At 37.7% G+C, this 12,741-nt stretch overlaps 1 protein-coding gene across 1 annotated transcript; it reads right to left on the bottom strand.

Annotated features, from left to right (window-relative positions):
* Positions 1-121: 121 nt before the first annotated feature.
* Positions 122-8,425, bottom strand: LOC146921642 (uncharacterized). The gene is made up of 4 exons (XM_085711357.1): positions 8,327-8,425; positions 1,586-1,783; positions 609-803; positions 122-145 (listed from the first exon to the last, which is right to left on the bottom strand). Exons 1-4 carry the CDS (start codon positions 8,423-8,425, stop codon positions 122-124), a joined length of 516 nt encoding a protein of 171 aa, XP_085567483.1.
* Positions 8,426-12,741: the final 4,316 nt, after the last annotated feature.

Below are 12,741 nucleotides of genomic sequence, written 5' to 3'. Positions count from 1 at the left end.
AGAAGCAAACGAAATGCGTAGATATTTCTAGCACAATGTATTAAAATTCAAATTGATTTTTTTTACATTAGATCACCACAAGTTTCCAAAATATACACCATTCAATAAAAAAAAAAAGAGCTCACTCATAAATTGAAATAGAATCCTGAAGAGTATGCCAAATGAAAGAGAGTTAAGCATTGAAATGAAACTGGTAAAGCAAGACTACATGCTTGTACCTCATGGTAATACTTATAATAGGAGCAATTGACAAGCCAGTTCGCAATAAGAAACTTCACACAATTCAACTTGGCAATTAATCGTCTATAACTCCAAAAGGAAGTAGGTTTTTTTTTTCCTTCGTAAATTACCACTTGGCAAAAATATTCAGCTTTTATACCAATGTCCTCAATCACCCCGGTAGTTAAATCAAAACAAGCTACTTGATCATCTTTTTTTAACGAGTATATTGTTTGTTTTCCATACTATGATAGAATGCAATATGCGACACAAAGGTCCAATATCAAAGAGTGTAACCCATGATTCCTTACCGAGTTCACCCAAAACTGATATTTGAAAAGACATGTCTTTTTATGATTTATTATCACAGCAACTGATCCATCTAACACCTGCGGCTTAACATCCTCAAAACCATATTCCATGCCTTCTAAGAAAGGTAAAGGTGTAACAAAGCACACCTCATTGCCCAAGTGAAAAGACACCATCGCCATGTTGAAGTTATCATTGTTACCATCTGCTTGCCCCAACCAATGACAAGCTCCATTCAAGTACACATCACTATCAGCATATACTCCACGCACCAGCTGACATATGAATATGGATTTTTCTCCAGGAATCAGTTTTTAGACTATATATCTCCCAAAAAGGGTCTTTACCCTCCACAACATTCACATATGGGATGAGTTTATAGTCATCCCTAACATGGTCATAGCAGGCCTGGCCCTTGGGGGGTGCAAACAGCTCAATGGAGCTAGGCCTCCCCAAGGTATGGGTCTCATAAAAAAAAATTATAGCCTAGTAAACAAGTAATAAATATATATAGCGTGAGTTATGTTTCATATTTGCTGAAGCAGCTCAGTGGCACAATTGCATACTAATAATGCCAAGGTTTTGGGTTCTTCAATTCTTTAATTAATATGAGGGCTTTGATTTATACATTATTTTATATGGATTTGAGGTTCATCTATCCTCTCTTCAATTTAGCCAAAATCTCCTTAACATATTGGATTATATATTTACAAATGAAAACATAATATAATTTTTTTTCTTCTTATTTTGTTAGAAGACTTGTAATTTTTGGCTCATTCTTACTGTATAAGATAGTTAAACTCTAACAACAAATATTATAATTGTTTTACTTGAAAGAACAAACATTATAATTATTCTCTAAAACAAATATTATAAACCTTTTATTTTTAGCCTTGTACAAACTAAGGAAAAATATAACCCAGAAGATTGATAAAGATATTCGCTTAAATTGTATTTTTATATTATTGATTAGAATATTGATCTTTTATGTATTAGTTATAATAAACACTTTTTTTTAATCTTTACGGATCTTATTTTATTAGGGACCTATTTTTACATGAGAGCCGAGCCTCCAATTACCTAGGAACGGCCTTGGGTCATAGCCAAATCCATGAAAAGTTGTTTCCGTAGTAATCCCAGATAGAAGCTCACCACTACTAAGAAGAACTGAGTAGCAGGATTCAATAGTAGTACTGGTACCAATATTTGCAATGCCACCAATGATACAAAGAAAACCATTAACATAACCTAAAATCTGAAGAGTAGCAAGGTGTGGAGTGTGAAATGTAACACCCCATTTTCCCAACAATCGTAATATTAATTAGGATAATCAGAGTAAATCATACAACGGAGTGCCACACTGCTTTTCAAAAATTCATAAATAGAAAATAACTATTTATTTAAAACCACCATGCATTAAGAATATCTCAATAAACTGCAGCGGAATAATTCTTTTAGAAAATATAATTCAACATCATCCAAATTCAACATCAATGAAATTCTTGGCACGTAGGCCTCAACAGTTAAACATTATTCTCATCAATAATAAACGCTAACAACAAGTCTTTTCAAAACATGATACATAAAAGAATGAAAGAAACATTCGCGACGATTCCCATCCTAATATGTATCAGAGCCCTAGACACTTGAGCCAGACAATCCTACTATCCTTCCGAACATGCGCGTTACCAACGTAAGGGCAACATTACAACAGAAGGGATGAGAAACTTATCCAATAATAATAATAATAATATATAATTCAACAAATTAATTAAAATACAACATATCACAACATGCATCATCAATAGTGTATATAAAAGAATACATATAGCAACAATATAATCATCTTCAGCAACAAGGAACAACAACAACAACAACTTCGTTATCAACAACGACACCGACAACTCGACAATGCGACAATGCAACTCTTAACAACTTAACAACTTAAACCATCATGAAACTTCTTGATATGCAAATGCATGTGGTACCAATCAACAACATAAGTGAGCGTAATTAGGCTCTTCAACGTGTGAGCACAAAGGCTGCCGGGCCTAAAGCCCCCAACTTTAATGAGCACAAAGGCTGCCGGGCCTAAAGCCCCGAACTTTAATGAGTATGCAATGGACTCAATCTTCCTACAACTTAGACAACAACGGGAATGTCTTATACAACTCCATAATCATGGACAACTTCTTAAATCATGCAATTTAGACCGACTCATGCAACTTCAAAACTTTGAACGACACAATACTCATCAACAATGAAACAATAACTTTTATTTTACAATTAACACATACATTTCATATAGCACAATCTTCAATAATAATATTCACTTCATAAACATGGCTTAATAAATCAAGGAAACTTATTAAAATGCTTAGAATAGACTCCTAGTGCACGAAATAAAATTCAGAAAATGACAGTACAGGACCAGGGACGCTAATAGGACGCTTTTGGGACGCTTTCGCGTCCTCTACAAAAAGGGTAGGACGCTTTCGCGTCCTAAATGTCGTAACTTAGGACTTGGACGCTTTTTGGACGCTAATGGGACGCTTTCACGTCCTGTTCATAAAATTCTGGGCAACTACATGGTGAGGACGCTTTCTGGACGCTAATGGGACGCTTTCGCGTCTTGTGACGCTTTCTGGATGCTAATGGGACGCTTTCGCGTCTTGTTCATAAAATTCTGGGCAACTACATGGTGAGGACGCTTTCTGGACGCTAATGGGACGCTTTCGCGTCCTGCTTCAGATTTCAGAAAAAATTGTTGCGATTTCAACATGGTTTCACCCAAAAACCCCATCTTTGATCCCTTAATCACCCAAATGGTTTCACAAACATGTTTATAGGTTCAGTAGACAACATGGGAAGCAAAACAACATATAATCATGCAATTCAACAACATAATTCATCATAATTCATCATTTATCATAACTCATCTAACCCTAAAATCAAGAACAACAATTCATCAATTTTCAAAATTATATACCATGATTATTGAAAGGAATCCCACCCTTACCTTAATTCAGCAAAACGAAACGAAAAGCTACAACAATTGGTTCCTTCATAGCTATCTCTTGGTTCTTCTCCTCTTTTTCTCCCAAAACTCAGTTTCTCTTGTTTTTACGTGAAAACAGTTTTTGTTTCTGACTTTCCTTCTTTTACTCCCAAAAATAACACTCCTTTCTTTTCTCACTTAACTCCCTTAATTTCTATTAATTTCTACTTAATTCCCATTAACCAACAATAAATACTATTTCTATATTATTTTCTATTTCTCATATTATTTTCTATCAAATAATAACAATATTCATTTAAATAATACACAACTCCATAAATCATATAATAAAATAGCATCATACCATTTATCACATAAAAATCATATAATATATATATATTTCACATAAAATCACATATATATAACAAATAAAGTCATATGAAAATATTCACACATCTATTAAAAATAACAGAATAATAAATGGGGCGTTACAACTCTCCCCAATTTATAGAATTTCGTCGTCGAAATATTACCTCAAGCAAACAACTCAGGATATGATTCCTGCATCTTACTCTCCAACTCCCAAGTAAGACTTTCACCAGTTTTTCCTCCCCAAACAACTCTCACTAGAGGTATATCTTTGCCTGTCAACGTCTTCACCTTGCGGTCATCAATTCTCAAAGGTAAAGTCTCCACCGTAAGATTGTCTCTAACTTCCACATCATCTTTAGGAATAACATGTGAAGGATCCGCCACATACTTCCGAAGTTGCGACACATGAAACACATCATGCAAGTTCGAAAGATGTGGGGGCAACCCAACTCTATAAGCCACCGTGCCAATTCTCTCAGATATCTGATAAGGACCAATAAACTTTGGAGTCAACTTCTTGGACTTCAATGCACGACCCACACCGGTCATAGGAGTGACTCTCAAGAACACATGGTCACCCTCTTCAAATTCAAGGTCTTTTCTACGCTTGTCATGATAACTCTTCTGCCGACTCTGCGACGCTTTCATATGCTTTCTTATCATCTTGACCTTCTCCGTAGTCTGCTGAACTATTTCAGGTCCCAACACAACACTTTCACCCGACTCAAACCAACATAAAGGGGTTCTACACCTTCGACCATATAAAGCTTCGAAAGGTTCCATACCAATACTCGAATGGTAACTATTGTTGTACGTGAACTCTATCAACGGTAGATGACTATCCCAAGCTCCACCTTGCTCAAGTACACACACCCTCAACAAATCTTCTAAGGATTGAATTGTTCTTTCCGACTGACCATCTATTTGCGGATGATAAGCCGAACTCAACTTCAACTGAGAGCCCAAAGCTTCTTGCAAGCTCTTCCAAAATCTCGAAGTGAACCTCGGATCCCTATCCGACACAATACTCGACGGGACACCATGCAACTTCACAATATTATAAATATAAATCTCCGCCAGTTGAGCTACTGAATAAGTGATATTAATCGGAAGAAAATGTGCCGACTTCGTCAATTTGTCGACAACAACCCAAATGGCATCATGCCCTCTTTGAGTGTTTGGTAAACTCGTTACAAAGTCCATGGAGATGCTATCCCATTTTCATTCAGGTACATCTAAAGGCGTGAACAAACCAGCAGGTTTCTGATGTTCAACTTTAGATTTCTGACAAGTCAAATAAGCATATACAAATCGCGCGACATCTCGCTTCAACCCAGACCACCAAAACAGCTTCTTCAAGTCATGATACATCTTTGTAGCTCCCGGATGGATACTCAAGCTACTTCTGTGACTTTCTTCTAAAATCAACTTTTTCAATTCATCATTATCAGGGATACAAATCCTGCCTCGGAATCTCAACACTCCTTGATCATCAACCTGAAAATCACCATCTGCAGTCTGATTACTAGCAACCATCAAGTCTACGAATTTCACATCAAGTTCCTGTGCTTCTTTGATACTCTTCAAGAAATCATTATTAATCTTCAACATACCCAATTGCACACTCTGAGGTGCCGATTCACAAACAAGACTCAAGTCTCTAAACTGTTCCAGCAATTCAAATTCTTTTACCATCATAGCAGACATATGCAACGTCTTCCTGCTCAAGGCATCTGCAACCACATTGGCTTTACCTGGATGATAATTCAAACTGAAATCATAATCCTTCAGCAATTCTAGCCACCTTCTCTGCCTCATATTCAACTCCTTTTGATCAAATAAATATTTCAGACTTTTATGATCACTAAACACTTCAAATCTGGAGCCGTACAAATAGTGTCTCCAAATCTTCAACACAAAAACCACGGCAGCCAACTCTAAATCATGTGTAGGATAGTTCTTCTCATGTACTCTCAACTGTCTCGAAGCATAAGCCACTACCTTGCCATCTTGCATAAGCACACCACCTAAGCCCAACTTGGACGCATCACAATACACAACAAAAGGTTTATCTCGCTTTGGTAAAATCAAAATTGGAGCCATCGTCAATCTTCGCTTCATCTCATTGAAACTATTCTCACACTGAACATCCCACACAAAAGCTTTACCTTTACAGGTCAACTGAGTCAATGGAAGTGCCAACTTCGAAAATCCTTCAATAAATCTTCTGTAATAACCAGCCAAACCAAGAAAACTTCTAATCTCTGTAACTGACTTAGGAGTCTCCCATTGTGATACCGCTTCAAGCTTCGATGGATCTACAACAATTCCACTACCAGAAATAATATGGCCAAGAAAACTTACTTCACTTAACCAAAATTCGCATTTGGATAACTTAGCATACAACTTCTTTTCTTTCAGCACTTGTAGCACAATCTTTAAATGTTCAATATGCTCTTCTTCAGTCTTAGAATAAATCAAGATATCATCAATAAACACAACAACAAATTTATCCAAGAAAGCATGAAAAATTCTGTTCATATATTCCATGAACACACCAGGTGCCTTAGTAACACCGAAAGGCATCACTTTATACTCATAGTGTCCATATCGTGTCCTAAAGGCCGTCTTCTGCATATCTTCATCTTTCACCTTAATCTGATGGTAACCTGACCTCAAATCAATTTTACTAAACACACGTGCACCCACTAGCTGATCCATCAAGTCGTCAATTCTCAGAAGTGGATACCTATTCTTTATAGTTACTTTATTCAACTGTCGATAATCAATGCACAACCTCATACTACCATCTTTCTTCTTAACCAACAATACCGGCGCTCCCCAAGGTGAAACACTCGGTCTTATGAACTTCTTATCTAGCAAGTCTTCCAACTGTTTCTTCAACTTAGCCAACTCAGAAGCTGACATACGGTCAGGTGTCATAGACACAAGCTTCGTTCCCGGAACAAGATCAATAGAAAATTCAACCTCTCTTTCCGGTGGTACATCAGGAATTTCATCAGGAAACACTTCAGGGAAATCGCACACCACTTGTAATTTATCGATCACTGCTTGGTTCTCCAAAGATAAGGATTCCATCAAAGAAAACATTAAGATTCCATCGCGTTCTAATTGCTTCAGCTGCTTAGTAGACAAAAACTCTGCTCCACTTTCCTCTTCAGCGGAAGAGAAACACACCGACTTACTAAAACAATTAATGAGAACATGGTTGTACTCTAACCAGTTCATACCAAGAATTACATCCATTCCACTCAGAGGTAGACAAACTAAATCAATCTCAAGCTCACGATCAAACATAGACAAAGGACATCGTAAACAAACAAGAGAAGTAGTCACCGAACCCTTAGCTGGAGTTTCGACAACCATTTCTCCACTCATATCAGACATAGCAAGGCCCATCTTAGAAGCACAATCGAAAGCAACAAAACAATGTGTAGCACCAGTATCAATAATAGCAACTAAAGGAGTATCATTAATATAACAAGTACCTCTGATCAAGCGATCCTCATTATCAGTCTGAGTACCAGTCAAAGCAAAAACCTTCCCTCTAGCCTGAGTCTTCTTCGGATTCTTGCATTGAGACCCAATATGACCCTCTTCATTGCAGTTAAAACACACAATGTCCCCATGCTTACACTCTGCAAGTGTATGTCCTTTACTGCCACAATGAAAGCACCGTTTAATGTCCTTAGTGCAAGCATTACTCTTATGGCCTTTCTCGCCACAAGTAAAACAAACAATCTCAGCACCAACATCTTTCTTGTTTGACCTCCTTTCATCATTAGCTCTTCCTTTTCCTTTGTCAGCAGGAGCACTGTAAGGCTTTGAGCGACTTTGCTGGCCCTTACCTCTTTTCTCACTCATAATCTTATAGTGAGCTTTGCTGTCATCTTCATATATTCTGCATCTGCTCACCAAAGTAGAAAAGTCACGGATCTGTTGGTAACCAATGGCTCGCTTAATATCAGCACGCAAGCCATTCTCAAACTTGATACACTTAGAAAACTCAGCATTGTCCTCAGTATAGTGTGGATAGAACTGAGCCAGCTCCACAAACTCTGCTGCAAACTCTGTTACCGACATGTTTCCTTGCTTCAGCTCAAGGAACTCGATCTCTTTTCTTCAGCGAACATCTTCAGGAAAATATTTGTTTAGGAACTCCGGCCTAAAGGTAGCCCAAGTCACTACTGCGTCACCTTGCTCTAATTCAGGTAAGAGACTCACCCACCAGTCATCAGCTTCCTCAGCTAGCATGTGCGTACCAAAACGCACCTTCTGATCATCATTACATTGCATAACTCTGAAAACTCTCTCAATCTCCTTGAGCCACGTCTGTGCTCCATCAGGGTCGTACCTTCCTTTGAAAGTAGGAGGATGATTCCTCAGAAAGGCCTCCAACATCCTCACTTCAGCATTAACACCAGCACCAGCATTTTGTTGTTGTCCTATAGCTTGGGCCACAACTTCCAATGCAGCTGCCACCGCAGTATCATTCCTTCCAGCCATTCTAGTTCTCTTATAACAGATCAAATTTGCAGCCTCCAGGTCTCTCCTCTACATAACAACAAAAATCAGCACAACTAAGACAATATAAATTTTCAAACGACTCTACATGGCTCGACACGACTCTACTAATTGGCCGGACGGACCGACCTGCTCTGATACCAATTGTAACACCCCATTCTCCCAACAATCGTAATATTAATTAGGATAATCATAGTAAATCATACAACGGAGTGCCACACTGCTTTTTAAAAATTCATAAATAGAAAATAACTATTTATTTAAAACCACCATTAAGAATATCTCAATAAACTGCAGCGGAATAATTCTTTTAGATAATATAATTCAACATCATCCAAATTCAACATCAATGAAATTCTTGGCACGTAGGCCTCAACAGTTAAACATTATTCTCATCAATAATAAACGCTAATAACGAGTCTTTTCAAAACATGATACATAAAAGAATGAAAGAAACATTCGCGACGATTCCCATCCTAATATGTATCAGAGCTCTAGACACTTGAGCCAGAATGTGAAGCCCCGATACTTCAAAATGGATGACGTATCGTATCCCCTGCATATCCTGCACCGATACCTGCCCGATACTTTCCAATACGTATCCGGAGAGTATCCAAATATTAAATTTTATTTTTTTAAAAAATAATTATCTGATACTTTCCGATACATCCCGATACTCACGGATACTTGTGTTTTTTATATTATTTTGATTTCTGTTTTTTTTTAAAAATAAGAATAAAACATTATATTGTACAAGTTAGTTACATGTTAGTGTTAACTCTTAGTACTGATGTGTTCTTTTATGGATATAGTGCTTCTTTTTTGGATCGAAATAATATAGCACTAACAATGTTCCTTTTGAATATAGTGTAGCATTGATGTATAGCACTGATGGTGCTCTTTTTGGTATATATTGCGTATGTAATTGACTAATGACCACTCTCTTAATCGTCAATATTATTTATATTTATGTTAATGTGCTATGAGCCTGGTTTCCTGTGTTTGTTAATGTATTTGCATATTAAAAAAATGGTTATAATTATATTGTATATTTAATTATATAATTTTTTTATTAACGTATCCCAGCCGTATCGTATCTTGATTTTTGAAATTTTCCCGTATCGGTGTATCGGTGCAGTATCGTATCCGTATCGTAACTCGTATCCGGGCTTCACAGCCAGACAATCCTACTATCCTTCCGAACCTGCGCGTTACCAACGTAAGGGCAACATTACAACAGAAGGGGTGAGAAACTTATCCAATAATAATAATATATAATTCATCAAATTAATGAAAATACAACATATCACAATAGGCATCATCAATAGTGTATATAAAAGAATATATATAGCAACAATATAATCATCTTCAGCAACAAGGAACAACAACAACAACAACTTCGTTATCAACAACGACACCGACAACTCGACAATGCGACAATGCAACTCTTAACAACTTAACAACTTAAACCATCATGAAACTTCTTGATATGCAAATGCATGTGGTACCAATCAACAACATAAGTGAGAGTAATTAGGCTCTTCAACGTGTGAGCACAAAGGCTGCCGGGCCTAAAGCCCCCAACTTTAATGAGCACAAGGCTGCCGGGCCTAAAGCCCCCAACTTTAATGAGTATGCAATGGACTTAATCTTCCTACAACTTAGACAACAACGGGAACGTCTTATACAACTCCATAATCATGGACAACTTCTTAAATCATGCAATTTAGACCGACTCATGCAACTTCAAAACTTTGAACGACACAATACTCATCAACAATGAAACAATAACTTTTATTTTACAAAAGTATTAACACATACATTTCATATAGTACAATATTCAATAATAATATTCACTTCATAAACATGGCTTAATAAATCAAGGAAACTTATTAAAATGCTTAGAATAGACTCCTAATGCACGAAACAAAATTCAGAAAATGGCAGTACAGGACCAGGGACGCTAATAGGACGCTTTTGGGACACTTTTGCGTCCTCTACAAAAAGGGTAGGACGCTTTCGCGAGCGAAGCACGCTTTCACGTCCTAAATGTCGTAACTCAGGATTTGGACGCTTTCTGGACGCTAATGGGACGCTTTCGCGTCCTGTTCATAAAGTTCTGGGCAACTACATTGTGAGGACGCTTTCTGGACGCTAATGGGACGCTTTCGCGTCCTGCTTCAGATTTCAGAAAAATTGTTGCGATTTCAACATGGTTTCACCCAAAAATCCCATCTTTGATCCCTTAATCACCCAAATGGTTTCACAAACATGTTTATAGGTTCAGTAGACAACATGGGAAGCAAAAAAACATATAATCATGCAATTCAACAACATAATTCATCATAATTCATCATTTATCATAACTCATCTAACCCTAAAGTCAAGAACAACAATTCATCAATTTTCAAAATTATATACCATGATTATTGAAAGCAATCCCACCCTTACCTTAATTCAGCAAAACGAAACGAAAAGCTACAGCAATTGATTCCTTCCTAGCTATCTCTTGGTTCTTCTCCTCTTTTTCTCCCAAAACTCAGTTTCTCTTGTTTTTACGTGAAAACAGTTTTTGTTTCTGACTTTCCTTCTTTTACTCCCAAAAATAACACTCCTTTCTTTTCTCACTTAACTCCCTTAATTTCTATTAATTTCTACTTAATTCCCATTAACCAACAATAAATACTATTTCTATATTATTTTCTATTTCTCATATTATTTTCTATCAAATAATAACAATATTCATTTAAATAATACACAACTCCATAAATCATATAATAAAATAGCATCACACCATTTATCACATAAAAGTCATATAATATATATATTTCACATAAAATCACATATATATAACAAATAAAGTCATATGAAAATATTCACACATCTATTAAAAATAACAGAATAAAAAATGGGGCGTTACAACTGGCATGTAACACCCACGGCTGACGAGAGAAGGGGAGTGATCGCCGGTGCACAAGGCATGGCAATGAGCGGCTCCCGACAGCTTATAGAGGAACCGAATCACATCGGAATGAGAGGGATCCTGAGGCCGTGTAGGTATGGGACTACATGGTTGAAGGAAGGCTTATAAGAATTGTTTGGTACTACCTATATCAACAAGATGCATCTTCTTTTCGATAGCTCGTTCCATAAGAACTCCACAGTTAAGCGTGTTTGACTTGGAGCAATTTTGGGATGGGTGACCTACCGGGAAGTTTCCCGGTAAGCATGCGAGTGAGGACAAAGCACGCTGAAAAGACTTGTGTTGGTTTGTGGGGTCAGTCGACAATCCTAAAAGCAGTCTGGGATGTTACAAATGGTATCAGAGCAGACCTCTCCTAGTACGGTGTGGTTCGGGGACGAACCAGGCGGAAGCTGGTGGGCATGTAACACCCACGACTGGTGAGAGAAGGGGAGTGATCGCCGGTGCATAAGGCATGGCAATGAGCGGCTCCCGATAGCTTATAGAGGAACCGAATCACATCGGAATGAGAGGGATCCTGAGGCCGTGTAGGTATAAGACTACATGGTTGAAGGAAGGCTTATAAGAATTGTTTGGTACTACCTATATCAACAAGATGCATCTTCTTTTCGGTAGCTCATTCCATAAGAACTCCACAGTTAAGCGTGCTTGACTTGGAGCAATTTTGGGATGGGTGACCTACCGAGAAGTTTCCCGGTAAGCATGCGAGTGAGGACAAAGCACGCTGAAAAGACTTGTGTTGGTTTGTGGGGTCAGTCGGCAATCCTCGGTAGCTCATTCCATAAGAACTCCACGGGATGGGTGACCTACCGGGAAGTTTCCCAGTAAGCATGCGAGTGAGGACAAAGCACGCTGAAAAGACTTGTGTTGGTTTGTGGGGTCAGTCGGCAATCCTCGGTAGCTCATTCCATAAGAACTCCACAGTTAAGCGTGCTTGACTTGGAGCAATTTTGGGATGGGTGACCTACCGGGAAGTTTCCGGGTAAGCATGCGAGTGAGGACAAAGCACGCTGAAAAGACTTGTGTTGGTTTGTGGGGTCAGTCGGCAATCCTAAAAGCAGTCTGGGATGTTACATGAAATGGAGGTGGAAAATTGAATTTGAGTTTATTGTGAAACTTCAAGTGCACTTGTCTAGATGGCGACCAAATTAATAATGATATAAATGCCATTAAATTGTCTTTCACACCCATTGTTATTTGTATTGAAATTTTGTTCATTGTATGAAACTTTACTAGCTCAACCATTTCGCAACACCCTACATCGATTATTAAGTGACATTTAATTTAATGAAAACTAGAACCATGACCCATGCTG

The sequence above is a fragment of the Medicago sativa genome, chromosome 5 (genome assembly GCF_051527215.1).
Source record: "Medicago sativa cultivar Bolivia chromosome 5, Bolivia_mono, whole genome shotgun sequence".
In the NCBI taxonomy this organism is placed as follows: domain Eukaryota; kingdom Viridiplantae; phylum Streptophyta; class Magnoliopsida; order Fabales; family Fabaceae; genus Medicago; species Medicago sativa.
The sequence above is the reverse complement of the archived record's forward strand: the minus strand, read 5'-3'. Positions and strand labels throughout refer to the sequence as shown.